A 26,739-nucleotide genomic window follows, 5' to 3' on the forward strand; every position below is an offset into this window, starting at 1 on the left:
ACACAGACACGGCTATTCAGAACCAGAAGACTCTATAAAACGGAGATGGATTACAGCGCACTCAAAGGAATACGACCAATTAGAGCCGAGGCCAAAAGGCTGCACGTATGATCGCAGCTCCAGGTTGATTCAGGTGAGTGGACCTCAGCCAGCGACCGTCTGAACGTCAGTGACCTCCTCCTCCCCGGGAGATTACCCCACTGCCCTTGACCCCGCGGCACACTGAGGGCAAGGCCTTTTGGCTCTCCTTCCAGTGTCCCCCCCATAAGCTTTATCCGTCCTGCTTCATGCCTATTAAACCTATATGGATTGTTTTACCCTCAGATCCACGGGGACGCACAATGCCCATTGAGAGGGAGAGGTCAGAGGCTCGCCACTCGCGACCCGAGCGTGCACGGGTGGGGCTTTCTGTATGGACACCCTTGCTTGTATCCCATTCTCCTAAACCCCGGCTCAAATCATGTAGCCGGGGACAAGACACACTTCTGCGCTCACACTAAATCAGCTTCATGAAAGGGTGCATCACAATGGAAACAGAGCTGATCATCTGGCTGCTGTTGTTTACCCCCTTTTCCCACGCACTTGTAGGGTTCACTTGGATGGATCACACTTTTCTCCCCCCCACCCAGCCACTGATGATATTTAACCCATGCTTAGGGAGCAGCGAGGGGAGGGTGACACTTACAAATCTACTAATACCGCCACGGTGTCGGACACACTTCCAGGCTATCTCTCTGTCACAGCTGGTGAAAGTGTTGTGATAACCTACATGCTCTCTTCCGTCTCAGATGTTGTCTGGTGCTCGCGCAGGTCAGAAGGTGCAGCTGCAGCGGCCAAACGCTGCCTGGTGGTTATGACACCTTTTGGTTTACCTGCAAAATGAATAACAAGGACTCAGGAGCTATGAACTAAAAGAGAGCTGTTGTAGTCAAGTGGGGAATCCAGCAGAGATGCGTTTGATTTCCCTCATTTTTCTTTCATTCTTCATAACAAGAACATTTTGAAGGGGGAAGATAATTGGCAAAGAAGGTCAAGAGGAAAGGGGAAAGCGGCTATTTTCATTGCTGGTTCACTGCAATAAGCTCCATTTTTTTTTTTTCCTAAATGATTTACCCGGGCTATTCTTTATTTGGAAATGGCTTTGACAGCAAAACTAGAGTGTCTATCTCAATCAGAGGAACGATGATGGGCCATGAGGAGCGAGCAGAACAAACAGCTCCCCCTCTTTCAAGCCACTAATTAAAGCAGGAGTGGGTGGGAGAGTGTGGGAAAGAAGGGTGCTAAGAGGGCTGGTTCAAGATTGCCACCTAGTGTTGTGACGAGCATAATGCAGCTGGGTGACATAGGCAAAGTGCTTTTTTAGCTTTTGTTTGTATAGGTACAGTATTAAGCACTGAACAGGATTGTGCAGTGATATTGTGTCACCTTTCCTGAACCTGGCATTCACTCTTCACCTGTATCTGAAAGCACCGACAGGCAGCATCTCCAGGATCTATCATTTCCTTCCACTATGAATGGCAAAAAAATATATAAAAAATAATAATTGAATAGGGTGACCCACACTTGGCAGCCGAAGTGGTGGATGGATTCTGATCCCTGTAATAAGTAGGGCTCAATAAGCGCTGCAGGAAGCCCCGGCTCGGCTCCAGCAGGAGAACGACTGGGTCAGATTAAGGGTTGAGGAGTTTAATTATGAACAAGGAAATGAAGTTCTCTCCAAATCTCAGGCTCATGGGATAATTTTAGCTTAGAGAGACGTCAGCGGGTGTCTGGGGCTCCGTCTTCTCGGTGTCTGTGCGCTGGAGCTGAAGCATCTTCTGCCACTTCATAATCAGGAGCCTCCTGAGGGAGGAGAGGAGGGGGAGGAGGGGTGGAGGGGGGGTGGATGGAGGGGGGGGGTGTAGAAGAAGGAGACAGGGATGAAGTGCCACTTAGGATATTGCTTCAAGGACTGCTCTCCTTGTTAAACTCATTGCTGTGGGCATAAATATAGCCAGGCGTCAGATGATTTATTGACACGCGCTCCCTCTCCTCCTTCTTCCTGCCTAACAAGCCTGTGGACAAATGAATTGTCGAACTGGAGGAATTTTGTCTTGATTTACACTCGCTTCCCAGTGCCTGTGGGAAATTGTAAGGGAAGGGGGGCCGAGTGTGTAACTACGTGTGTGTGTAACTACGTGTGTGTGTGTGTGTGAGAGAGAGAAAGAAAGAAAGAAGCAAAGTGATGGAAGTTAGAGCGTATAGATATTTTGTTCACCCGAAACCCGAAAAATACAAAACTTTATTAGGTTTTCGCTTTGTAAAACTTCTTTAAATGTTTTAAAGGAGAACTGCAGCAACTTTACACATGTTATACGTGTTGTGATGAGTGCTTCTCAGTTGTATAATGTCTTCTATGGCTCTGGAGGATCTTTGTCAAGTCTGAGAAAAAATTGTCATTTTGTTATTATCTCAACTTGGGCTCAAAGACATTGAAAACAGAAAGCAAAAGCAATTATTTATTTTTTACAGATTTTGCTGTTTACCAGGCAGGAAGTGTCTTGAGAGTCCGCCAACTTTTCAGTTGTGTGTTCATATGAAGTTGACTAGATTCTCATTGACTAGAGTCTCTAGTCAACAAGCCTCTTTTAGCTCATTGTTTCGGTTTTCAGACTCACAAACTGACATTTATTCAAACCTGTTTTCATCAGGGAGCTGTTTTCAGCTCTGATAAACTTACTCTCGACATGCCCAAAATGTCAAACAGCTTAGCTAACATTGAGTAGTTTAAGAGCAAGATATTTTTTTTTCTCCCAAGTTGTGAGTGTAAAACTGAACTCAAAGGAACAGGGGATATTGTTATTTATATTTATATATATATTTGTTATTTGGCTAAAAACATGACGGATAAATTAGTTTGCACCATCTGTCTGCTTGATGTGTCAATTAAGCAACTTATTGCTAACATGTTTGTTATAGCAACCTTATATGACACTAAAAGAGCCAAAAATCTGCTGCTATTCCAACAGCAGCCTATTGTTCACAGAGAAATCTTCCCTCTCAGCCCTTTACTTTACATACATTATAAAGAGATAATATAATCTCTTTATAATCCTTAGATTGGTTTAGAATGGTTGCTTGGTCAAAGCCTTCAAACCTCTTACAATCACATAGATGTCCTCGCAGTTTTGGTCAATGATAAATCATTAGTAATCAAAGATATAAAATCAAACTGAAACACTAATGCAGTAATCTTTTCAAAAGAAAAAAGTAGGGTTAGAAAGTGTTGTATCTCTTATCTAGGCTCATTAAAGCTGCACTAGTCAACATTTTATATTCACAATTGATCAAATCACTATGTGTAATGTTTAAGGTATCACTCCTCAGAGAAATAGTGTCACAGATCCCTTGGGCTATATGAAACGTTTTTGCGTCTTTGAGCAAATTGTTTTGGTTTTCAGGCTCTGAAAATCTTTTTTATAGACTCTGGGTTTCACAAATTTACCCTTAATGGTTTAAAATGGTGATAGAGAGAGAGAGAGAGAGAGAGAGAGAGAGAGAGAGAGAGAGAGAGAGAGAGATTAATACCTGGCAAAGCTTTTACAAATGCAACCATGAATCACCAAATGTGAAGCCCTATTTAAGTGAGCGATTAACCAGAGGTTTGTTGACTTCCCTTTAATTCTTCTCACCATGAGGGAGATATCATAGTTGTAAGAAATCCATAATATCTCTGATCTGATAAACACAGCTTGAAGGCCCAATATTTTTTTGATTATATCACATAGTCAAAATTTGGCATTATGATATGAATGCAAATATAAATGCAGCTTCAGAGAAAACATTTGAGACAATGCATGAGCAAAGATAAAGTTACTCTAAAAATGTTTTCAGCTTTTCACTTCTGTTTTTGCTGCCTTATCTCAAAAACAGAAGTGAACCAGGCTTTTAATAAGCTTACAGACAAAAAATGCAGAAATCAATACTTGAGACTTAAAGTTACTTATTTAAGTAAATCATGATCCAAACCCCAATGAAAGTTCTTTGGGTCGCAGTCAGAGAAAAGAAGTCCCTCTTTATGTTGTATTTCTAAGGTTAGGTCGTGTTTGAGAAATTCCTCTATGAGGAACAAAGAGGGGTCTGTAAGAGAAGAGACTTATCTTAAGCAAATATTGGGGAACTGCTCTGAAAAGCCCTCTTCTGAACTTCCTTTAATGTCTTCCTGTCCAGTAATGCTGTTGTGAAACAGATGACACAAACTAAATGAAACACACACGAGCAGATGAAGAGAAATTATTTCTTTGCCACAACGCTGTGCTTCACCAGTCCAAGATAATGACTGTACATCTCATAAGCTGTCAGCACCATGTGCTCACATGTAATTTCTTTGTCTCTCTTACTCCTCCCTCTCTCTCCCCCACTCTCTCTCTCTCCATGTTTTCTTCTTCTTCTTCATCCTTCCTCCCTCACAGTGTCTCAGTCTCCACCGCGGGTTGGAGGGGTCACACGTCAGGACTGATTCGCTCTGACAATGAGCCACTCGCGCTAATTTACTCATTTATGCTAATATGATTGACATTTCATTTCAGCACACTCCCCTCCGCTGCCACTGATAGGGTTGGCCGAGGCAGCCAGTAATCACTGACAGGTCCATTAAAGGGAGATTGCATGCAATTATCTCGCTAATTCAGAGGGTTCTTTTAATTTGGCAGCATAAAATTGTCAATCTTGGAAGTGTAATCGGCTTCATTCCCTTTTTGAGGCCGGGACTAAAAAATAAATAAGAGTGGGGTCTGTTTCTCTTTACTGTGGTCTGAAGACAAAAACAGATGCAGAGGCAATGAATGGAGAGAATTCAGACCCTAAATGTTGTCCATCCACGCTGACAGGAAATATCGTTTTTAAGATTATCATCATTATCATCGATAATTGTTTTAATTTTCCATTGATCTCAAACCTGATTTCTCGGGTTTCATAGGCAGCAAATAACCTCTAAGTAACATACATAAGATCAAATAAAAATGTATAATCAGTAAGGGAGACTGGGACATTAAAGGATACTTCAAAGAAAAGTTGAGTATCAATGGGATCACGGCTAATGGGGTTTAAAGTAGATGCCCAAAAGTATGCATCCACGAAAACCATCGGCATGATTCTGCTGCTGTAACAGCCTTGGCTGCAGGACAGACTCACAGTCAGTGTTCCACTTAATCCCAAAAGGTATTGGATGGATTAAGGTCTGGGTCCATATTTTGCTAAAAGTAAAAATGTTGGACAGAAAGCTGGGGTAGGTAGCACTTTTTTGGTACTTTTGGCATCATTTGGCAAAAATGTAGCTGGCTATAGCAGTAAAAGTATAAACTATATTGTCTCTCCATCTCTCTAATAGTTTGGCCTTCTGCTGGAGCAGGGAGCTGCAGCAATTTCTCTCCATCTCTGAAACGCTTCACTGATATTGTACTAACTAGAGCCTTGAATCACAATACATCCTCTCAAAGGGCTTTACAGGCCCACAAGTTTGCAAAGAACACAAGATGGTAGTTCTCATAGATTTAACGCTATTGAACGAGATATGAATCACAATCGTGATCGAGATGATGTTTGAAAATGAATGAGTAGTACATGATTTATTTGACCTTTTCCAGAAAAAAATGCATACCCTGAGAAACACTTGATTTACAATATGCTAAAGGATTTTTATGTAATTTTTACACAATTACACCAAAAACACACCCAAGCTTTAAAGTAAAAGAAACAAGTAAGAGCAGATGCTATGGCTACAGAGACAGAGTTGAGCACTTTCCTTCTGAAATATGTTCTGCAGTGACTCTATTCTGGGTCATGATGAGTATGTTAGCTGAAGTAATGTACTAATCAAGATAGTTAAACCATTTGCATTTGATTTAAACATTTTAGATTATGTTATTGGATTCGAGTTTTAGATCTCAATTGTTATTGATGATATATTAAGAACTTAAAAACTGTTTCAAAATTTAAATAACATACTTTATATTTAAGGATAACATGAACAAAATGGAAGCTGTAGGGTAAATCTTTGTCCCTGATTGGCTGATTCTGCTGTAGGCATGCACGTGATTAATCATGTGATTACTTGCAAGTTGCTATCAAATATTATTATTTTGCTGTAAGTGGGAACATAAAGTAATAAATGTGTCTCGTTCTTTACTCCAAGGTTGTCTCTTAATAGAAGTTTGCTAGACGTGGACCCGGGTCTCTTTAACGATTTCTTTTTGGGCCTTCCCCAATATTTAACCACAAAGATGGAAGCATGCTACTGTCTCAAAAAATCAGTGTAATCTGTCAAAGATTTCTCTTAATGCAAACGAAGAAGCTCAAACCCCCCTCAGATTGAAACTATGTGTGTCAAGATATACTCTGGCAATATAGTTTATGTGAATGTCAAATCCTAAAAACGTTGGATAGAATAGTTGAATGAAAGTTACGAGTTAAGCTTTTTGAGAGTATTATGTCTGCATTATGATCATTATGATGTGAGGCAAAGAAAAAAGGATACTAAACATGCAAATAAGCAAAACATGAAATATTGGAGCAAGAATTAAGTGGAAAAAAATGATTTCAACGTATCAAAATGTCTATGAATAACATTTGGAAAACACATGGATTCCTGTGTAAAAAGTGTTAGTGTAATATTATATATTGCATTAACAGGGAATAAAAATGTCGAAAAATGTCTGGGTGTGTAGCTGTTCACCTCATCAGCCCAATCAGTTTGCACATGTCACAGATAACATCTTTCATCTCACTGCTGTCCCCCCCCTCCACCTTGCTTTACAGAATTGTACAGCAATAGTTAATCTTATTCCACATTCCCACAGACTGTCACTTCTCCCTCCGCACCACCCACCACCCACCACTCTCTTCCGTGACTGTTCACAGCATTTCCCAGATGAAGGAGTGATTGGTCATTTCCCCCTTAAGAGCTAGAGCCCCACCAAACGCAGCCACATTCAACAGCCATCAACCGGTCCGGGGTTTTAAAAAAACTGGAGTGGATGGGAAAGTCTGCGAGAAGTGGACTCCACATGAATGAGAGAGCGAAACCCTTGGCATTCAGTGCTCGAAAATGGCTTTTCATGCCACACTCTCAGAGAAGCCAATTGGGCTGTAATGCGTAGCACGTCCTCTCTCTCTTTCTACGTCTCTCTCCCTCTCTCACTGCAGGCGATTCAATTACCTCCCATGCAAATTGGCCGGGGCTTTCATTTCTAGGAGGCAACCCTGGTAACTCATAAGGCATCTCATTGGTAATCCAAGCAATTAGGGAGCTAATGCATCTGTTTGTCATGGTTTGGAGAGAGTGAAAGACACTGGTGCAAATGAAAGTGTCCAATTCAGAGAGCGAGGGGGGGGGGAGTTCCAACATGAATGCAAACTCACTTAGATAAATTCCATAAAGCCTGATGAGATGTGTTCAAAAAATGTTTCTCTATGAAGTCCAAATCTTCAAAGCAGAGAGGGATATTTCGCACCGCTGCTGCTGACATCAGAATTCAAATTACATTCAGACTAAATTCACACATTTCCATGAGATAACGTTAACAATGAACGATTATACAACCATCTAATGTGTTTGCTGTTCTCCTGAATCTGTTGTTCTGTTGGCGTTCATGTTTCAGCCAAGATTTTTATTGTTTGTTTAACCCCTCATGAATAAAACATGCCGTAGTCATTTTTACTGCATGCTGTTGCATTATATCAATCATTCACAAAGCCAGTGCCTGTAATTTGATTCTCAGTGTAATATTCATGGCAACAAAAGCAAGCCTGGGAAAGTGAAACGTGTGGAGACGTGCAATTCTTGTCACCTCTCTATATGATTTGTGGCTTATTCATCACCCGTCTTGTACGTGTTGTTGAGAAAACAGTGTGCATTGTTTGGGGGTTTACATTCAGAGAAGATTAAAATATTATATCCAACACAGCACACAGTAATATAGACGGCTTGTGCAAGAGAATACATCCACTACTACATAGAGCACAGTGGTAACTATTGTGGCCACCAGAGGGTGACCATGCATTATTTAAAGACTGGCCCATATGTATGTGAAAGCAAAAACTCAATAGGAAGACCAAATTGTAAATTAGCATTATGTCACAGTAAGCATCAGCCACCAAAACAACATGTGATCAAACTTCTTATTCAAATCTCCTTTAAAGTTTTTGTAGTTTTCTTTCTGCACAGATATCTGAGCTCTAAGTAGAGTTTTTTCTATCCAAACCCTTCATTTGTACAGATGTTTTCCTCCTCTGTAATAAACACCATGGGGGCCATTTAGCCAGAGATCACTGCCAGGATCAATGAAAATGTCACCAAACGTTGAAAGAGTGTCGGCAGCTGTGTCCCTTTAAAGCAGCGGAGGACTGACAAGAGAGTCAGCAGAGGTTATGATCACATCTATGAGGGCCCGGCGATCAATATTAATACGCTGGTTCATCTGAACGCCATCTATTGTCTTGGTGATACAACCCACTGTTTAGGTTGTATCATTTGGTTGGTTTGACTGTATAAGTTTTGACATAGTCACAGTTAAAATTTGGCTTTTTGAAATCCCCTTCTATAATATTTCCATTTGATGTAATGGTGCAGTCATAAAGAAAACATGAATTTTAATATTTTTATTTAGTGTGAGCATCGTAAAGCTTCTTATAAGTGTTGGAAAGAAAGAGATACAGAATATATAAAATGTTTAAGGATGAGACCTGAGCTCAAAGTCCAGCAACAAATCAGTGTTTTCAGTGTCAATTAACCTATTTATATTAATCCCTTTTAAATAATAAAGTAATTGACTATGAAACTTCATTCTTGACCTTGAAAATCATTTGAAAAAATCACATCTTCAATGAGCACTTTACTTTTTCTGGAGCTATCAACTACACCTGAATGGAGTTTGCTATTTTGACAACATTAATGCCCCCCAAAAACATATTTATATTTCTCTATAAAATCAATTATGTTGGACAAAGAAACAAACAGAATAGAAAATATAGAAAAATTCTATATGGAAATGTGTCAAAAAAAGCAATTGTTACTCAGCTTAAATGTTAAAGTAGTAAACACCTCAAACCAGCAGGTCTTCAACTAACAGTCAAAAAATGTAAAATATTGAATAAACATTTTAAAAAAATGACAAAAAAATATCAAATTCTCCTTAGAAAACATTTGGCATTAATATATTTTTTATTATGAAAATTAACAAATGTTCTGTTGATCAACGTATCAAGCGCTACTATTGATTTCTATTATAACAACTTTGTTTAAATGTATATTGAGAATCATATTTATATATTTGCAATATATTTGGATATTCATAATCATCAGCTATGTTGAACTTTACTCAAATCTTGTATTATTAATAGCGACTGATAAAGTAAATTGAACCAAATCAAAACAATACATCAATAAATAAATAATAATCGACATTGCAAACATCTGGGGGTTATGTCAACATAATATATGCCTGAGTAATACAGACTCTGAGACATGAATAACTTATGATTACACATTGCTCATAAATGTCAGGGCCTGCTCAACCATGTCTAGATTACATAACAAGACAAGTGTGCTTGATGTGTAATGATAACTCTAATGGTTCTCTATGTGATGGAATGAAGGTCTTTAACGGCTATGAAGCCTGTGAGGTGTGTACCGTCTCCCACAGCGGCTGTGTTCAACTGGTAAAAAAACGATTACAGTGCAATATATCATCCCGGGAAACCTGCTACCTTTACTGTCACCTGGGATAAAACAATCTCCAAAGCAAATAAACGGGAGGCCTGCTGTGGTGATGGGAGCAGCGGCTGAGCATGCAGCCCACTCCCAGCCTCGGTGGCTCCCCCTGCAACAAAAGAGCAGACGGTGATTCCGACCTGGCTCTTTTGTCGGGGTCCACATGGGGCCATGATTAAAACAGTTCCTTACACCGAGGGGGTCCGGTGGGGCCCTCCCCCTTTCCCTCCACGGCAGCACTACCTGCAGACTTCCCATGGAGGGCCTCAAGAAAAACTGAGACGACACAAGTGTTTCTGCCTGAATGTTTTTGTTCTTATCAGAGCATTTAGATCTCACTCACAAATGATTCATTTCATAAATCAACCGTCTTTATTTCAGTAGTAGCCTCCGCTGTGGAGGTATCAGTGGGATCCAGGTATCTTACAAAGCGTGGGTGTGAAACAACATGTTTGACTTTGGTTGTTTGCATGTTTCCCCTCTGCTCCTGATAGGATTACTGACACACGGAGGCTGTTGATCGTTCTCTCCGCATAGATTAGTTCTGTTGTCGCTGCATTTAAACCGTAGTCACCTCGGAAGTTCAAAGTGAGGCAAAGAAGGCCTGTGATGGGGCGCAGTGTGAAGGTGAGAGAAAGAGTGTGTATCCTCTCTGGGCCTCTCGTCTCAAGTGTTGATTCCAGGCTTTTGTTTTATTCTACCGTCTATTTTTTCTGGCTGAATACTCGCTGCTGGGATCCAGTTTCCCCCCACAGGAACCGATAAAGATTCCTCATATTTTCTTGGATGATTTACAGACAGATGATAATGACATAGAAGGGGGCTGAATTTTCAAAAACAAATGCGATATAATAATGTTTTTGATGCATTTAGATTATAGACAAAACTACAAAGAGAAGAGTTTTTATTAATCACTGTGCAGAGAAATCCAAATTGTGTGATTTAGATTTGTTTTTAGAGGATTAAGTGCTCCTTAAAAGTATGAGAAAAAGTTATCTGATGGCTATAGAAGAATTTTTGTTGGTTTAGCTGGAAAATGCAATGTCACAAAGCTGACAAAACAAGTCTTTTTATCCCAGTTGATAAGGAGGGACATTTTTTTCTTGGGGCAGCGACAAATGCAGCAAAATAGGGTTATTTCCGAATGCACATATGAGGTATAGAATACATGTAAAAATGGGCTTATTCACTGATGCATAAATGGCATCAGTGGACTAAATATAAAAGTAAAAAAAACTAAAATAACAAAAATAAATCAATGAAAGAACACAGGGAATGCACAATATCTGAAATATAAAAACACACTCAAATATTCACTAGGTATGACGTTTATTATTTCTTGTTGTGTCTTTACAAGTTACCCAGGGAGACAGAAGTTCTCTGCATTGATCAGTCAGACTTGTCCTCCATCTAAGGTCAGGTCAAAGGTCAGGAGAGTCTCAGGACCTTCAGTACAAACACTGAACTGATGCTTTGGAGCTTTTCGGTACTTTTAGAAGGTGGGGGGGGGGGGGGGGGGGGGTACTGTTGATACTATTGTAAAGATTTACACCATTTTCATCTAGTTAAAGATGTACTTTAAAAAGTGTAGAAAGGAGTGTATGAAGAAAACAAGAGTTTGGTGTGAGATAATCCACATACACTCTCTTGTAAGTTATAAAGTGTATCAAATATATTTTCCAGCCTGTTTAAAAGCCTGATGGAGAGGGACTGACAAGAGGAAAAAAGGTTGGGGGGTAAAAAGAAAAAGAAAAAAGAAGAAACACTCGAAGATGAAGGGGCAGCAGAAGAAAAGGGGCAATTACTGTTCCTTTCTTATGGAAATGGTAATGAAGTGGGACATGGGGCTCAGGACAATAGAAGGCCACAGGCAGGTTGAGCGTCACCGTGTAAACTGCTTCCTGTTAGGGAGCCATTTAGCCCTCACTTTTACTGACTAACAAGCCATCTCCAGGCCAACTACAAAGAGGCTTCCCCATCAAAGCTGGAGGCTGCTGCTGTCTGTGGAGTCCAGATAGGCTTTTCCCAGGCCAGCTCACATCTAACGGCACAGCGCAGGCCTTTAGGGTGCTGCTCTTAAAATGTGTGTGTTGTTTTCCTTTTTTTCCCCCAAATTTATCATTCAAAGTTTGCATAACAGAGGCAGATGTACTCTAACAGACTTTTGAAGTTGTTTTCCCTTAATGATTGCTGACAGCTCAGCGAGAAATTCTTAAAATGACTTCATTATAAAAGGTGTGAACTTTGTGTATCATCAGCATAAACTGCACATCTGTCAGGCCTCTGCTCAGACAGCTGGAAATGATACTCGGCTCATATGAGGTAGATATTGTGATAATAATAATTAAATTAAAGGATTGAGCTCTCAAGTTTATTCTATATTTAACCAGATAGTTTCACTGCCAGAAACATTTATTTTTCCTCGACTTGAGAAAGAAAACCCTCGAGAAACCTACGGGTACATTACACATCTGAGAAACAGTGCAACATGCATCAATAGAACAATAAAAACATGGATTCCATTCATGCCTGATGGATCACAACAGTGTATTTGTATGTTTTTGCTCTTTTTCTACAAATGAGATATATTTTTAATTTTTTCTGAACATTTCAAACGCATGCTATACAGTAATAGATTTTTTTTGAAGCATTTCTTCTAGGCAGCCGTTGATTTCCATTAATTCCCATGTGATATGTAAATACATCAGGTGACTCATGAAATTAAAAGTGTACTATATAACCTCAATAATGTAACTTTGACAAACATTAATGCAGACTTGATATTCACTGTGATTGATTACACGCTGATTTCATGAGTCTGCTAGCTGATAGCAATTGAATAGAAACCAATGGAAGCCTTGAACGGCATTGCAGTGTCGGTTGCAGTAATGGTTGCAGTAATGATACAGTAAGCTCTGATGTTAAGTATAGGTCATGAGAAGTAAATGGGCTACAACATATAATAGAGCTGGTAACGCTTTTTAAAGATAATGTTCTGTATTTTTTGTATTTTTTTTGTACGTCTGCAGCCTGTTTGTGTTTTCTCAGCCACATGAAGACATAAACCTTTGAAAACAGGTCACAAATGCAAACTTTCTTTAAGACATTTATAAATACAACTGTATTGGAAGTGCAAGTCATGGTGATGGGTTAATAAAAACAACTTGATAACGGTCCTTAAAAACATCAGACTACCCACTTTAACAGACCCAACCCTTTAGTAATAATAAACAGCAAACTTCCATTAACGGAAAAAATGATCTCTGTTCATTTATTTCACACGCTAATGTTTCAATCAAATATCTCTCCTGTCTGTAATTGAGCCTGAATGGACTGGAATCCTCCCCTCTGATCACCACACTGGACAGTAGGGGGCAGTGTGCTGGTCTCTTGGGGGGGGGGAGATGCGGTGCAGCTGGACGGGCTGTGTGTTGTGGTTTAAAACCCCTGGCAAGACTTGAGTGTGTGTGTGTGTGTGTGTGTGTGTGTGTGTGTGTGTGTGTGTGTGTGCGTGCGTGCGTGCGTGTGTGTGTGTGTGTGTGTGTGGGGGGGGGGGGGGGGGCAGGGGAGATGAGGAGGAGGGCCGCATCTATTGTCTTTTAATGAGACCCTTTGATGTGGCCCCACTGTTTGCTGTTTGTACACCTGGGTCAGCGGCCTGCATTCAGATTGGCTGTCTGCTGGTGGGTGTGTGTGTGTGTGTGTGTGTGTGTGTGGGGGGGGGGGTGACTCGGCATAATCCAGGTAACACTTTCCAGTCAGCTGCTGCTGCTGCTTGGCGTGGGAAGGCAGTAAAAGCTGCCCGGCCCCCTTTGTTTACCCCCCCTCCAGTTTACGGTTACCCCTTTCCTATAGTCCTGCCTGTCCCCCAGACTCTACAGGCAGACGCTGGCTGCCTCTCTGGGGCCCCTGGACACCCGTAGAGGTAGAGCTGCATGACGGGGCTAACGGGCAATGATAGTCCCTTCCAGTAGAACAGGAAATGAGCGTTACCTTTCGAATGCTGGTAAACAGGGCTGAGGTGATTGTAAGAGCAAGACGTTTTTGGGGGGGTTAAGATGCATCCTATAATAATCTGCATGGCTACCACAAGAACTGAGAAATAAATATTTTTCTGGTTTGATAGAACTTTAAAAAGCTTCGATACTGACAAGAATAATAAACACCTGGATCAGTGGATCCCAATCTTTTTAAAAGAAACAATTTGCTGCCAATCGTCACAGTTGCATGCTTCATTTTATACATATATTCAACCACTGGTATAATCATGTGACCCAGAGCTCTTTTTTAAGAGTCACCTGTGCACAAGAACGAACAGCATACAGTATACGAATAGACACAAATTCACAGCAACAGACGATAACAAACAATAGCTACACATTAAAAGTCTCATTTAACTTAAAAAAAAGTGTTTTGATTATTGTTACTTTGCAGAATGTGCAGTTTGTGTTCATGTTGGTAACAACAGCAGGGTTTAGTGAAAACGCAACTTGTTTGGAAGCCAAACATGGTCCAGTTTGAAACTTTTGATGCAAAGTTTTGTCTTTGATTCTTTTCGGCTCTATTGCACAGGCAGCTATGCCCCATACTCATCCATTATAATGAAGAGGTAATTCAAAAATACATATCTCACTCAAGTTTCCATTCAGAGCATCAATGTCTGGATGAGAAATGAAATGCTTGAGTTTAATGTTTCAAAATCTTCAACGTAAATTGGAGATTTTATTCTATTTCGTTTAGAATTTGTTTTAATTTATCATTAAAGTCATTTATCATCAGCATATATCTATCAAGCTCAGTTTGAGCATTCAGTACAGCTTAAGATAAAATTTCCTTTGACCTGATATCATAATAACAGTTTTTTCCCCTAATTGTATTAGAATTAAAATATTGAGTTCGGACAGAAAAATGACAATAGGACATTTTCCTGTCCTATTCTGTTAATAATCTCATAACACTGCTAATCTTTATTGCAACTTTTTACAATGCCGCAACTCCTATGTTGACAACCGCAGGTTTAGATAGAAACGTTGTGGATTGAATGACAACACAAAGTGCATCTAACACCTAACAGTAGCACCTGTAGTAAATGACAAGCACTTTTTTTTGTTGCTCTTAACCTTTAGTGTTTTTAGCAGTTTATTCCTTTATCCCTGACATTTCCAGGTTAATTACTCATCCATATTATTACTCGGCTATGTGATAAGCAAGTAAGACGCTGATGGCTCATTGGTAATGCATCTGAAGGTGACACGGCGCTGTGTGAACATCTCATTTTAATTGTGCATTTATAGAGAGAGGAAGTGCCGCCAGAGGAAGAGGGTGATGAGCTCTGAAGTCACACGTCCTCTGACTCTGGGTAAATAATGTTCCTGGCTGCACCTATCATTAATCCTCTGTCTTTAACACTTACTGTTTGTCGGTGGAAACTGGCCTCGCTCCTTTTGATCTCACCCCTCCACCCACCTCCACCCCCGGCCCATACAACCCTCCCACTAAAAGACTCAGCCACCCAGGTCAGAGCAGAGAGAGAGAGAACGTCCTATAGCAGACTGAAGGTGGTTATATTCAAGTCTCTTCCCCAGCAGACAGCGGGGCCCGGTTATGATGATCCACCCAAAAGTTATGATGAATATCTGCTAATATTTGCTAATGTCTCTCCAGCTTCACGGCACGGCCAGAGTCAATCCCTCTTCACGTCAGAAGGAGATAGGCTGAAATGTGATTCCACTCAACAGGCTCTACTGTTAATATGTGTGTGGGTGTGTGTTTGTGTGGGTGCATGTGCACACAGCTGGGGGCTGCAGCGTGGAGATTTAACTGTGTTTTCTCACACACTGGTGTCTGCTGACCTCAGCTGCTCATATTTACATCAGGCAGCAACACCGATCTCTGTGGAAAAAAAAAAAAAAAAGAGGAAACAGGCGAAAACAAACCTGCATGGAAGAATAGTGTGAAATAAAACTTCACTATCTACCAGGGTGGAAAACAATGAATCAGTGACAATGTTTTTTCGTATAAAGCAGAGAATTGATGATGATTTATATTAATCAAAATGTAAAAGCTGAGCTGTTATTCCCTAGATAGGTCCATAAATTAAACCTGTAGTTCATTACTGAAACAAACAATAAATAATAAAATATAATAGGACAATGCCTATCAACCTGTCGTACATTTTTCTTCTTAGATAAGAAAACCTTAAGTTAACAAACTAATACATTTTATAGAAGTCATACCTGACCTGGTCCTGAGAACATGATATTAATCTTGATGTATTATTTTTCTCTTTCTTCTTCTTCTTTGGTTTGGTTTAATTTTGTCTTAATATGCATGAAACACAATGGCCCAAATGCAAAACAATAGACACAACTTTAATAAAACCTAATTTAATTAAGTACAATTTTAAGGTACTTCTACTTAACTTAAGTATTTTCCTGCTACTTTGTCTACTCTGCTACATTTCCGAGGCTTTTCTTGTGATCTGTTCTAATCTTATGAAATATAACTTCATACAAGATGAATCCAGGCAAGCTGCTTATTTTTTTATTTTTTTCAGGCAAAAATGAATATGTCCAATGGAATGAATTTCATTGAGGATATTTTCAAACTTTTCCATTCATCATCAATTCCCTCATGTTTTAAAGTTGTTTCTAGAAACCTGGCATGTGTCAACCTTTACTCATTCATGTAAGAAATTACAGTTAAATAGTTTCCTTAATTAGGAGCATTGTTTTTATTTCCATAGTTCATTTTCTGAAACACATCTTGGACCTAACATCTTGTCCTCCCCGTGGTCTCCTCAGCATTTCTGTTTCTCCAGAACTGGCTTGGTCTGTCCCTGTAGTGTCAAAGCTGAGCCTCCTGTCATTAGCATGCCAAAGGTCCCAAGGTCTACTGTAGGGCACCTAGATCAGGGGAGGGGGGGCCGAGGGGGGCAATTACTGTCCCCACTAATTCTTTTTATCCCTTTCAAAGGGACGGGTGATTAGAAGAGGAAAGTTTAGATTTCCTGAACTTGAAGTGGAAACGCAAAAGTGACAGACGAAGCTCAGGGCTCAATCCACATCAGGGAGGGCTGGGTCTCTCTCTGTGTGTGTGTGTGTGTGTGTGTGTGTGTGTGTGTGTGTGTGTGTGTGTGTGTGTGTGTGTGTGTGTGTGTGTTGTGTGTGTGTTTACTGGTAGGCTTGCTATGGGATGTGAGGAAGTGGGGGCTGCTGGTTGTTTGTACCAGCTCTGTCTTTCTGTTTTTACATTCACACAATGCATTGTTATAATTTCAGAGTTACATGAAAAACAACACAGTGAATGTAAATATCTCTTTATGAAATATCCGTAGGTCAAAGGTCAGAGACAGTTCATAACAGCCTCTCTGATGTTTTGAACAAAGATACTTAACTTGTACTTTCCTTGAATATTTGCGGTTTATTTTACTTTTTACTTCATTACATTTCAGAGGGATTTATTGTTAGTTTAAACTGACAGCTGTAGTACTTTACATATGTAGATTTTGAATGCAAAAAGTACAAAGTATAATGCATTGTTATAGATAAATCTTCCTCAGAGTATGTATTAGCTCCATTAGCTATATGTACTATGAGTACTTTTACTCTTTTACTTTAATAATAATTAAGATTCTGAATCGAGTATTTTTTACATGTGATGGTTTGCCTTTACACTGTGGTATCAATACTTTGAGACTATGTACATTTATTTTAATTTTTTTGTTAAATTTATTTTTATAGCCCAAATTCACAAATCACTTATTTGCCTCTGAGGGCTTTACAATCTGTACACATATGACATCTTCTGTCCCAGGACCCTCGCATAGGACCAGGAAAAACTCCCCTAATTTACAGGTAAAAAAAAGGAAGAAGCTTTAGGGAGACAAACAGAGGAGGGATCCCTCTTCCTGGATGGACAGAAGTTCAATAGATGTCATGTGTCCAGAATGAACAACATAATTAAAAAAAAATTACACAATCTTTTTCATACAGAAATAACACTGCAACTTCACTCCATCCATACACTGAGGAGTTTTGCTGCTACTACTATTATTACCAATATTACTATTAGCTCATGGTGGCTAATGTTAGCTAACTTTAGATTTAAACACTATTAACATAACACAGATAACACAAATTATGTCAAAATGTCAATCAGACTCATAAGAGATTGTTTTTGTCTTTCACATTTTGGCAAGAACTAAACAAAAGATCTACTCACTGTCTTAAAAGCTCACAGCAATTCTAACTGTGCACCTTTTCAAACAGCCTTCATAATGCCTAATATCAAATCATCATCACAAAGCAGAGCCAGCTATACAGAGACTCAGAATCATTCAGCGCTCAGGTGATTTTGATCTGCATGATTGAGAGTCAATCTACTCTCAAGATGGTCCAATCAGAGCCGAGCTGTACGAGGCTTTCTGATTCTCCCACATGAGGGACAGAGCATGCCTCTATGGAAAGGAAGTAGTAACATCAAGATCAATACAAAAAAAGCATATTTTAAATAAAACATTAGCAGAATAGTCAAATATAAATCATAAATCAAATAAAACATCTGGAAAATCCTAAACAAACACACACACAGACAGACATGTTTTTTTGGTCAGAAATACAGTCAAGTTCAGTTCAGCAATAACATGTTTGTAGTAGTATGTTTATATTAAATACAATACAAGAGGATAAGACAAAGAAATAAAAAAAAAACACAACTTGACCATTTTTAAAAACATATTACTCTCCCAAAAAGACCTACATTCAACACAAACAAAAATGGAAGGAAAGGTTGGAGGTTGCATCAACAGAAATAAACTTTTTGGAGAGACAATCTAATTCTTTTAAGATATTTGTAAAAGTAAAGTCTGTCAATCACACTTAGAAAAAATAGTTTTAGTTATATCAACTTTAACCACTTACAATAAAGGTTTTTAAGCTTTTAGATGATAGACTATGAGGGGTTAAAGTATAAAAATCATCTCTTTTCAAAAGGAGGTTTTGATGTCTCCTCCCTTTCTGGTAGTTTTCACATGTTTGATCCCAGTTTATCTCAGTGTGGTCAAGTTTAAGTGAGTTGAAATGCACAGCCACGGCTCTTATTGGGCCAACTCGAGAGTAGATTGACTCTCAATCATGGGGATCTCAATCACCTGAGCGCTGAATGTGTTTGTGTCTATATATTGCTTGCTCTGCTGCGTGATGGTGATTTGATAATCCCAACCAAAGGTCACTGGTAGATTTAAACGTGGTACAGTTACATTTCTGGCAGCTTTGAACACAATGTGAATCCACAACCTGTGGAAGTTTTGGCGTAAACCCTGCACACTGTTTGTCTTCCACATTTCCCATTTGAAATAAATGATCAATCAATAAGCTGGATGGTCTTTATTAACAGACACATTATTAGATGTATTATATCACTTCAGGCTGCTTACACCGCTGATACTTTTCTTAGTTTTGCTCCTTGGAGCTTGAGGTATTGTGTTGTTTTGTTCAGTAACCCACTTATGTCATTAATCATAACCAAAAAAAGATATTGTGTGTTTGTACATGTGTATGTGCGTGTGTTTCTTCTTCCCAGGGCTGACTCATCCGCCTACTTGTGTTTACTTATTTAGGCCCGACGAAGTGCTCTGGAAAATATGCATCGTTATAACTGTCCCTTTGTGAAGCACCAGACCTCTGTAATATTTCTCACCTAGGTGAGTGTGTGCCGATGCCAGAGCGAGGCCTGCGTCGGTTAACCCTCAGCTCGCCGGGGCGGCATGAGGGGAGAAAAGCTGTGGGTTTTTCTAGTAAACTTCAATTTTTCAGAGCAGACATTCGCTCACTGCGTGGGAATTGATATTGTTCCTCCTGCACCTTTTGGTTTTCGGCCTGTCGGTCAAACTGTACGGATGTTTTGTGTTGTTTTGTGCTTTAATAATTCTCACCAGGCAACACCTGACAACCACGACACACAGCCGAGGTTCAGCCAAGAGTGTTTTGTTGCTGCAGCTGCAGACGACTCATGCATGATTTATCAAACAGGCATGATGAGTGAATTAAATCTTAATGTGGAGTTATGAGGCAGCTCCCATGTGAGTCTGACTGTCTGTCGGGGGTCAGCAGAGCCTTTAATGCCTGGTCTGCGTGGAGGAGGGGGTTTTGTCCTGTATGCAGCCGCTTTTTTAACACTCTCTGTGTCCTTCACTCAGCCTACGAAATTAAAAAAAACACACACACACACACACACACACAGGGGGAGAAGGAAGAGACCGCTGAATGATACGGGATGGAAAGGTGTGAGAGAACCCCTTTACATTTATTGCCTCTGTAGAACTGGAGGAAGTGGTGTAGTAAAGTGGAGTCGCGCTCCAAAGCCCTCACTCAATTCCAAGTACATCACAGACAGTGGAATCGGAGGCGAGAAAGCAAGCAGGCTCAGATGTGAAACATAAAAAACCTTCCTCAGGATCAATGGGGAGCATTATAACGAATACTGTAAGGCAGGTGAAGGTCGCGGCCTTCAGAGGTGGAGGAAGTTTTTCCTTAAACGAAAGCACCGGCACTATGTAGAAATACTCTATTGCAAGACTTTACTTATCATACCTGTCCAGTGAAACTTTGTAAGTCAAAGATTGGTAATTTTAACCTTTCCAGATGGAGTGAAATTAGTTTTATTTTTTATTTTGTATTTAATAAAAACTTTCAGAAAACCATCTACAAACTCATTGGATTTTCTGGAAAAGTAGTTTTTCAATTGGACAATTTGGAGATACATGGTTTTCCAGGATAATTAAATAATAAGCATCTTATATATTATGATATATTATATTTAATAAATACATGAATGTATAAGCAGTATTTTGATGTTACAGCAGACGGAGGTAGAGCTCTTTTATATACTTATAAGGTTAAGTTAACAATGCACATTTTCTAAAATCCTCATTGCTTTTGTTTAAAAAAGTATCATCTGAAAAGTAACTATTAACTATGGCTGTCCATTACATATATAGAAGTAAAAAAAACAAAAACTTTTAAATGTAGTGAAGATTACAAAGAATAAATCAGATTGAGTACTCAAGCCTTTTACTGCTAAATAGTAACATAATGAAGTAAAAAGTACTTCATTACACGTTCCATATATGTAGAAGTGTGAGCAACAAAATGTGCTTCACATATTTAAAAGTAAAACATGCTCATGATACAACATAATGGCCCCTTTCATTGTTATTATTATTATTGTTACATATCCATTATTGTCTAGGAAGCATGCTAATGTTGATGCAGGTCGAGGTGAAGCTAATTCTAACTCCCTTATATACTGTTGGGTAGTAATATCTGTAACAATGTATAAAAATGTATAATCTCTCCATAAGTTTTGTTTATAAAAGCTTAATTTGTTTTGTTTTGTGCTCAAAAAAATGTTGTAATCATTATTATTAACTTGAATTATCATATTGTAGTTAATTTGTATGATCTCTTTCCAGTTATGTGCATGTTCAGTTTAAAGGAAAACTATAGACACTATAAGAGCAGGATGCCTACTGTTAAACAGACAAACTTTATTCTCTGAATAACAATTTCATTGTTAAATACAATATTTTCCTCTGACATGTGGTGAAGTAGAAGTAGCATAACATGCAGATACTGATCCTTTAGGACAATACTTGAATAGAAAAGGACAGGATTTAAAAAAGTCACATTTTATTGCAGAATTATGTGTAAATATTCCACGACACTTCAGTTCCGCTTTCTTACTGAAATGTATGCAGTAAACAGAGAGGTCTGTTGGTGAATGAAGTTCAGACAGAGAGACTTTTTCACAGCTTTGGACCGGTAGATAAAATAGTTTCTGCAGAGCACTCAGCCTCCAACCGGCTGAAATGTTTAATATCAGAGACTCAGAGGGAGCCATGCAGGCCCATTATGCAAATCCAGGCATCACTTGTGGGCCGTCCACACTTTGGCACAACAGGAACACAGAGTCTGCCCTAATGGCCCATACTCAGTAAACACATGTGGATTTGAGACCACAAAAGATTAGCACTATTTGCAAATATACAACTGAGTTCAAAGGCACGGCTCTGCGGCCTCGCTTCCCTTCTTTTGTCTGAACGCATAGCTTTGAATGAGCAGGGCATCAACTGCATCAGACTGTAATAGATTTGTAGGTATAAAAAAATATATTAAAAAACAAACTTCAATTCAACCCCTATGGCAAATTATTTGTTTAGTATAGAGATTTAATAGAGCTTTTTTTATTAGGGTTTGGTTCATGGAAAACAATGAACTTAAAAAGTAGCTGTTGTTTTTTATTCTAAAAAAAAAAAAAGTTCTGTTGTGAAGAGATATTCAGTCTGTTGTGGGGGCGGCGTTTGGAGACGTTGAACCCGGTCAAGGAGGCGAGATGTGTGCGCACAGACCACGCCCCACATCCCCATGAGGTCCCTGGGGGCCCTTAAATGATGAGGCCTCGAGGTTTAGAAAACAGTTATCAGTCGGGCCTTCTCACTGTCAGCGGCTGTCTCAGAGTCAGTGAGCCCTCTGCACTAAAACAACTTGGATTTAGATCTATCTACTCTGCCTGGAAATAATGACTTCTTCCAACACTGACCAGCGCCTGGAGCATCTCCTCAGCGCCGTGGAGAGCGAGTTCCAGAAGGGCAGCGAGAAGGGGGACGCGTCCGAGAGGGATATTAAACTGACGCTGGATGATGCAGATTTGTGGAACAAGTTCAAAGAGTTAACCAACGAGATGATTGTCACCAAAACTGGAAGGTAGGTCCAACGAAGCAGCGGCCAGTGGAGATGCCGAGGAGATGCCGTTTACGCACAGGCCGGGCACATTTACGCGCATTTTACGCACGGGGTTTTCTGTGTGATAAGGTGTTAAAGCTACTTTATAATTGTTATTGCTTTCAAAAAATGTAAAGAGAATTATATTTTGATGTCACTCTGTCAAAAGAGCTGCTCCTGAGGCCTTAGAGGCCTCTGGGCGTTTAAAAAACTGTATCAAAACTTGGATTTCTAATTGAGTAAAAGTAAAATTATGTGCTTAAAATTTTGGTAAAAAAGCACTTACAAACGTAAATGTATAAATGCTTACAAATTCCGTCCTTGTTGTCTTCCAGGAGGATGTTCCCGGTGCTCAGGGCCAGTGTCAGCGGCCTGGACCCCAACGCCATGTACTCGGTGCTGCTGGATTTCGTGGCCGCGGACAACAACCGGTGGAAATACGTGAACGGGGAGTGGGTCCCCGGCGGCAAACCGGAGCCCCAGAGCCCCAGCTGCGTCTACATCCACCCGGACTCCCCCAACTTCGGGGCGCACTGGATGAAAGCGCCCGTGTCCTTCAGCAAAGTGAAACTCTCCAATAAACTCAACGGGGGCGGACAGGTGAGGACACCGTTAGATATGTGGGGTCCAATGTTATAAAGGATGGTGATATGAGCAGAGTTTTAAATGATAATTCATGACACATTTGGTTCATAGGACAAAAAACCTAAATTGGAGAAAACATTTAATTAAAGAGGCTATCTAATACAAATATATTATTTTAACTTCACCACTGGAACATGAAATATAAACTCCATTTGACTTGTTTAAGGAACTATTGGATTTTTTTCAGTACTTTGAAACATGACAAAATTATTAGTATTAGTTGAAAGTCACTTAATTCAAGGAACCACTAGACAACATGTCACCAAACGGCCGTTTTGTCTCTTGATCAGAAAAAAAGTATTAAATTGACGGGGTGTAATATTAGTCCTTCTCTTTATTATAATGATAAATATTAACATTCATTGTGGTTTTTCTGTAGATCATGCTGAATTCTCTGCACAAGTATGAGCCGAGGATACACATCGTGAAGGTTGGAGGAATCCAGAAGATGATCAGCAGCCAGTCTTTCCCCGAAACACAGTTCATCGCAGTCACTGCTTACCAGAACGAAGAGGTCGGCTGCGCTTAATGAAACCTTATTAACACAGAACTTGTCTTAAATATTGATTGAAATTCTCACAGCTGCCATGTCCTTTCTCACAGATCACTGCTCTGAAGATAAAGCACAATCCCTTTGCTAAAGCCTTCTTGGATGCCAAAGAAAGGTACAGGCTTGAACCTCAATATTCCTCAAATGATAATAGTTACTGTTCTAACAGAATGGAATCTAATCTTGTTGTTATTGATTGCAGGAGTGACCATAAAGACCTCCCCGATCACAGTGCAGACAGCCAACAGTCTGGCTACTCTCAACGTGAGTTTCCTTTATTTATACTTAATTAATGGTGAATAAAATATTGGTGAAATAGTATGCTTTATGTATTTTCACACAGAGATCTGTGATGTGTTATATGACGAACATTTGTTTGATTCCACAGTTGGAGGTTGGTTCCTCCCAGGCCAGGGTCCCATCTGCCCCAGCAGCAGTCCTCCTCAGTTCGGTGGCACAGCGGGCCACTCATCAGGCTCCTACTGCGAGCGCTACTCCAGCCTGAGGAACCACAGAGCGGCCCCATACCCCACCCACTACCCCCACCGCACCACCAGCACAAGTAAGACCCCGCTTGGACCACACATACCTGCAACCTCAGAGTCTCTTTTGGACCCTTTATCACCTCTTCATCCTCTCCAGTTACACGTTCACTAGACGTCCCACGACCTCGATTTATTAAATGTAACGTGTGAAAAAAAATACAAGAGAGAATTTGCATTAAGTTGTGGTCTGTTCCTTATTTACAGATAACTACATGGACAACACTTCAGGGACTCTGCCCTCTCATGACAGCTGGTCTGCTCTCCAGATCCCCAACTCCACAGGCATGGGCACTCTGTCCCACTCCACCAACGCCACGTCTAACTCCAGGTAAGCCGCGTAGCCACACACAGTTTAACCAGTGCCATGCATTTGCATTTAAAAAGGTGAAAAATGGCTCCAGAAGTTCTTGCTCTAGTTTCAATAAATGTGAATATCATCAGTATTAAAGTGCTTTCATTTTTGTAGTTTTTATCTTTGTTTTTATTACTCGATGTGTGTCTATGATACTTCCTTTCCCTGTGGAATTTGTTCTGGGTAGATTTTATGGGCTGGGATAAAAGCCCATAAAAGGATATGGACAAATACTTGACAGATTTCTTAAACTGGACACTTTTCCTTCACCCCGTCATTTCCATTAGTCAGAGAAGCCACATTCACTTAGCGTAGCGGTGTGGAAGCTGTTATTTAAAGTAAGCTTGTACTGTGTGAGTGCCCAATGATCCATGCTGCGGCGGCCATCTTTGAACCCTCAGTTTTTGGAGTAAACAATATCAAGTGCCATTTCAATAACAGAACCCTCTTGTCCCTTCTCGTCCACAGTCAGTACCCCAGCCTATGGTCAGTAGCCGGCACCACCCTCACCCCTTCGGGCTCCACCTCAGGCTCCATACCCGGAGGTCTGACCTCCCAGTTCCTGAGGGGCTCCTCATACACGGGCCTGACCTCCTCACTGCCCGTCTCCTCACCCTCCTCCATGTATGACCCCAGCCTGGGCGAGGTTGGAGTCGGGGAAGCCCAGTTCGAGAGCTCCATCGCCAGGCTGACCGCGTCCTGGGCGCCGGTGGCTCAGAGCTACTGAGCTGAAAAGTCTGCTGCCTCGCGTTCGTAGGCTTTGAAAGCAGGACTAAAGACACAAATAAAAAGGTCCTGGAGAAGATGAAATGTGACATCTGCAAGGATCCTGTTTGTGAAAAAAACTTTGATTATTCATTCCATAGCCTCTAATTTAAAAAAAAAAAAAAAAAAAAAAAAGTTGTTCAGTTATAGGCTGGAGTCATACTGAGCAGTTGATGTGCAAATGCAGAACTTGAAAGACAATCATCTCTTTCCACGATGGACAATATCACACTAGAATAACAATCCTTAGAATAGCTGCCTGATCAGAACTCCCTCTCCGCTCTTAGTAATTCCCAACATGCTTATTACACATTTATAACATGTTTATTACACCTTTTTTCAAAACTCCCTTTAGCGCCACACAACCAAACTCAACTACGCAATCCTTTATATTATTGTTTTTATTCTCAAATATATAAGATGAAAAAAAAATGGTTCTGCTAACATAAATGTGTATATGTGTGTAAATAGAATAAATTAACGTCCAGTGTTTTCCATATAAATGTGCCATTTCTGATTGCAATAAATGTTCCAAGATCGGACGGAGAGACACAAGTGCCTTCTGCATCCCGGCAGGGTTTCGTCAAGTCCCCCCCCTCCCCTGAACAAACACATGTACATAACTATCTATTTGTATTTGAACTCGCTGTGAGTTTTATTTATGTCATTTAATAATAAATTAAAAATGTTTGTTTTCTCAAACTTGGGTTTCATTTTCTCTGTTTGTTGCATACCTTATAAAATACTTGTGACTCAAGCAATATATTGTTTCTTACCTTTAAGTACTATAATAACTTGTTATTTTCTTGCCACAAAGATTTTAATACACAGAGAAAGAAAACTAAAGCATAAAACATCATGTACATTAACACTAAAGTGGTATAATCTGTAAGGTCAAAGGGTCAACAAGGGCACCTGTGGTTTAATCAAGAAGAACAACATCAATAGCATTTCTTATATTCTCATTTTGAACCCACGGGTTTAGAGTTGAGTTGTTAGTCTAACGTTGCCCTCGTGCATCAAACCTCTCATCAAACGTTTGGCCCTGCAGTTCAAGCTAATGTTAAATAACAGCTTTCTGCACAGCTACGCTAAGTGAATGTGGCTTCTCCGACATGTAATTGAAATGACGAGGTGATGGAGAAGTGTCCAGTTTAAGAAATCCATCACTTGCACCCTTTTGTTACAATCTGCGTTATGGTGCGACATACGGCCAACACATTCAGATCTGCATGTGAGGAAAGTCAAAGGTACTAAATACAAAACCCAAAATTTCAACACCTGGGATGAAATATAATAAACTAAGATCTGAACATAAACATAGATATTAATACAAAGTCAGCTTTGCTTTA

At 39.9% G+C, this 26,739-nt stretch overlaps 1 protein-coding gene across 1 annotated transcript; it reads left to right on the forward strand.

The window, feature by feature from the left end:
- Positions 1–22,327: 22,327 nt before the first annotated feature.
- Positions 22,328–25,349, forward strand: tbxta (T-box transcription factor Ta). The gene is made up of 8 exons (XM_054606464.1): positions 22,328–22,512; positions 22,866–23,130; positions 23,555–23,689; positions 23,779–23,840; positions 23,928–23,989; positions 24,114–24,287; positions 24,475–24,598; positions 25,091–25,349. The coding sequence occupies exons 1-8, from the start codon at positions 22,328–22,330 to the stop codon at positions 25,347–25,349; spliced, it is 1,266 nt and encodes a 421-aa protein (XP_054462439.1).
- The last annotated feature ends 1,390 nt before the right edge of the window (positions 25,350–26,739 follow it).

Source organism: Anoplopoma fimbria, chromosome 10 (genome assembly GCF_027596085.1).
Source record: "Anoplopoma fimbria isolate UVic2021 breed Golden Eagle Sablefish chromosome 10, Afim_UVic_2022, whole genome shotgun sequence".
NCBI classification, from domain to species: domain Eukaryota; kingdom Metazoa; phylum Chordata; class Actinopteri; order Perciformes; family Anoplopomatidae; genus Anoplopoma; species Anoplopoma fimbria.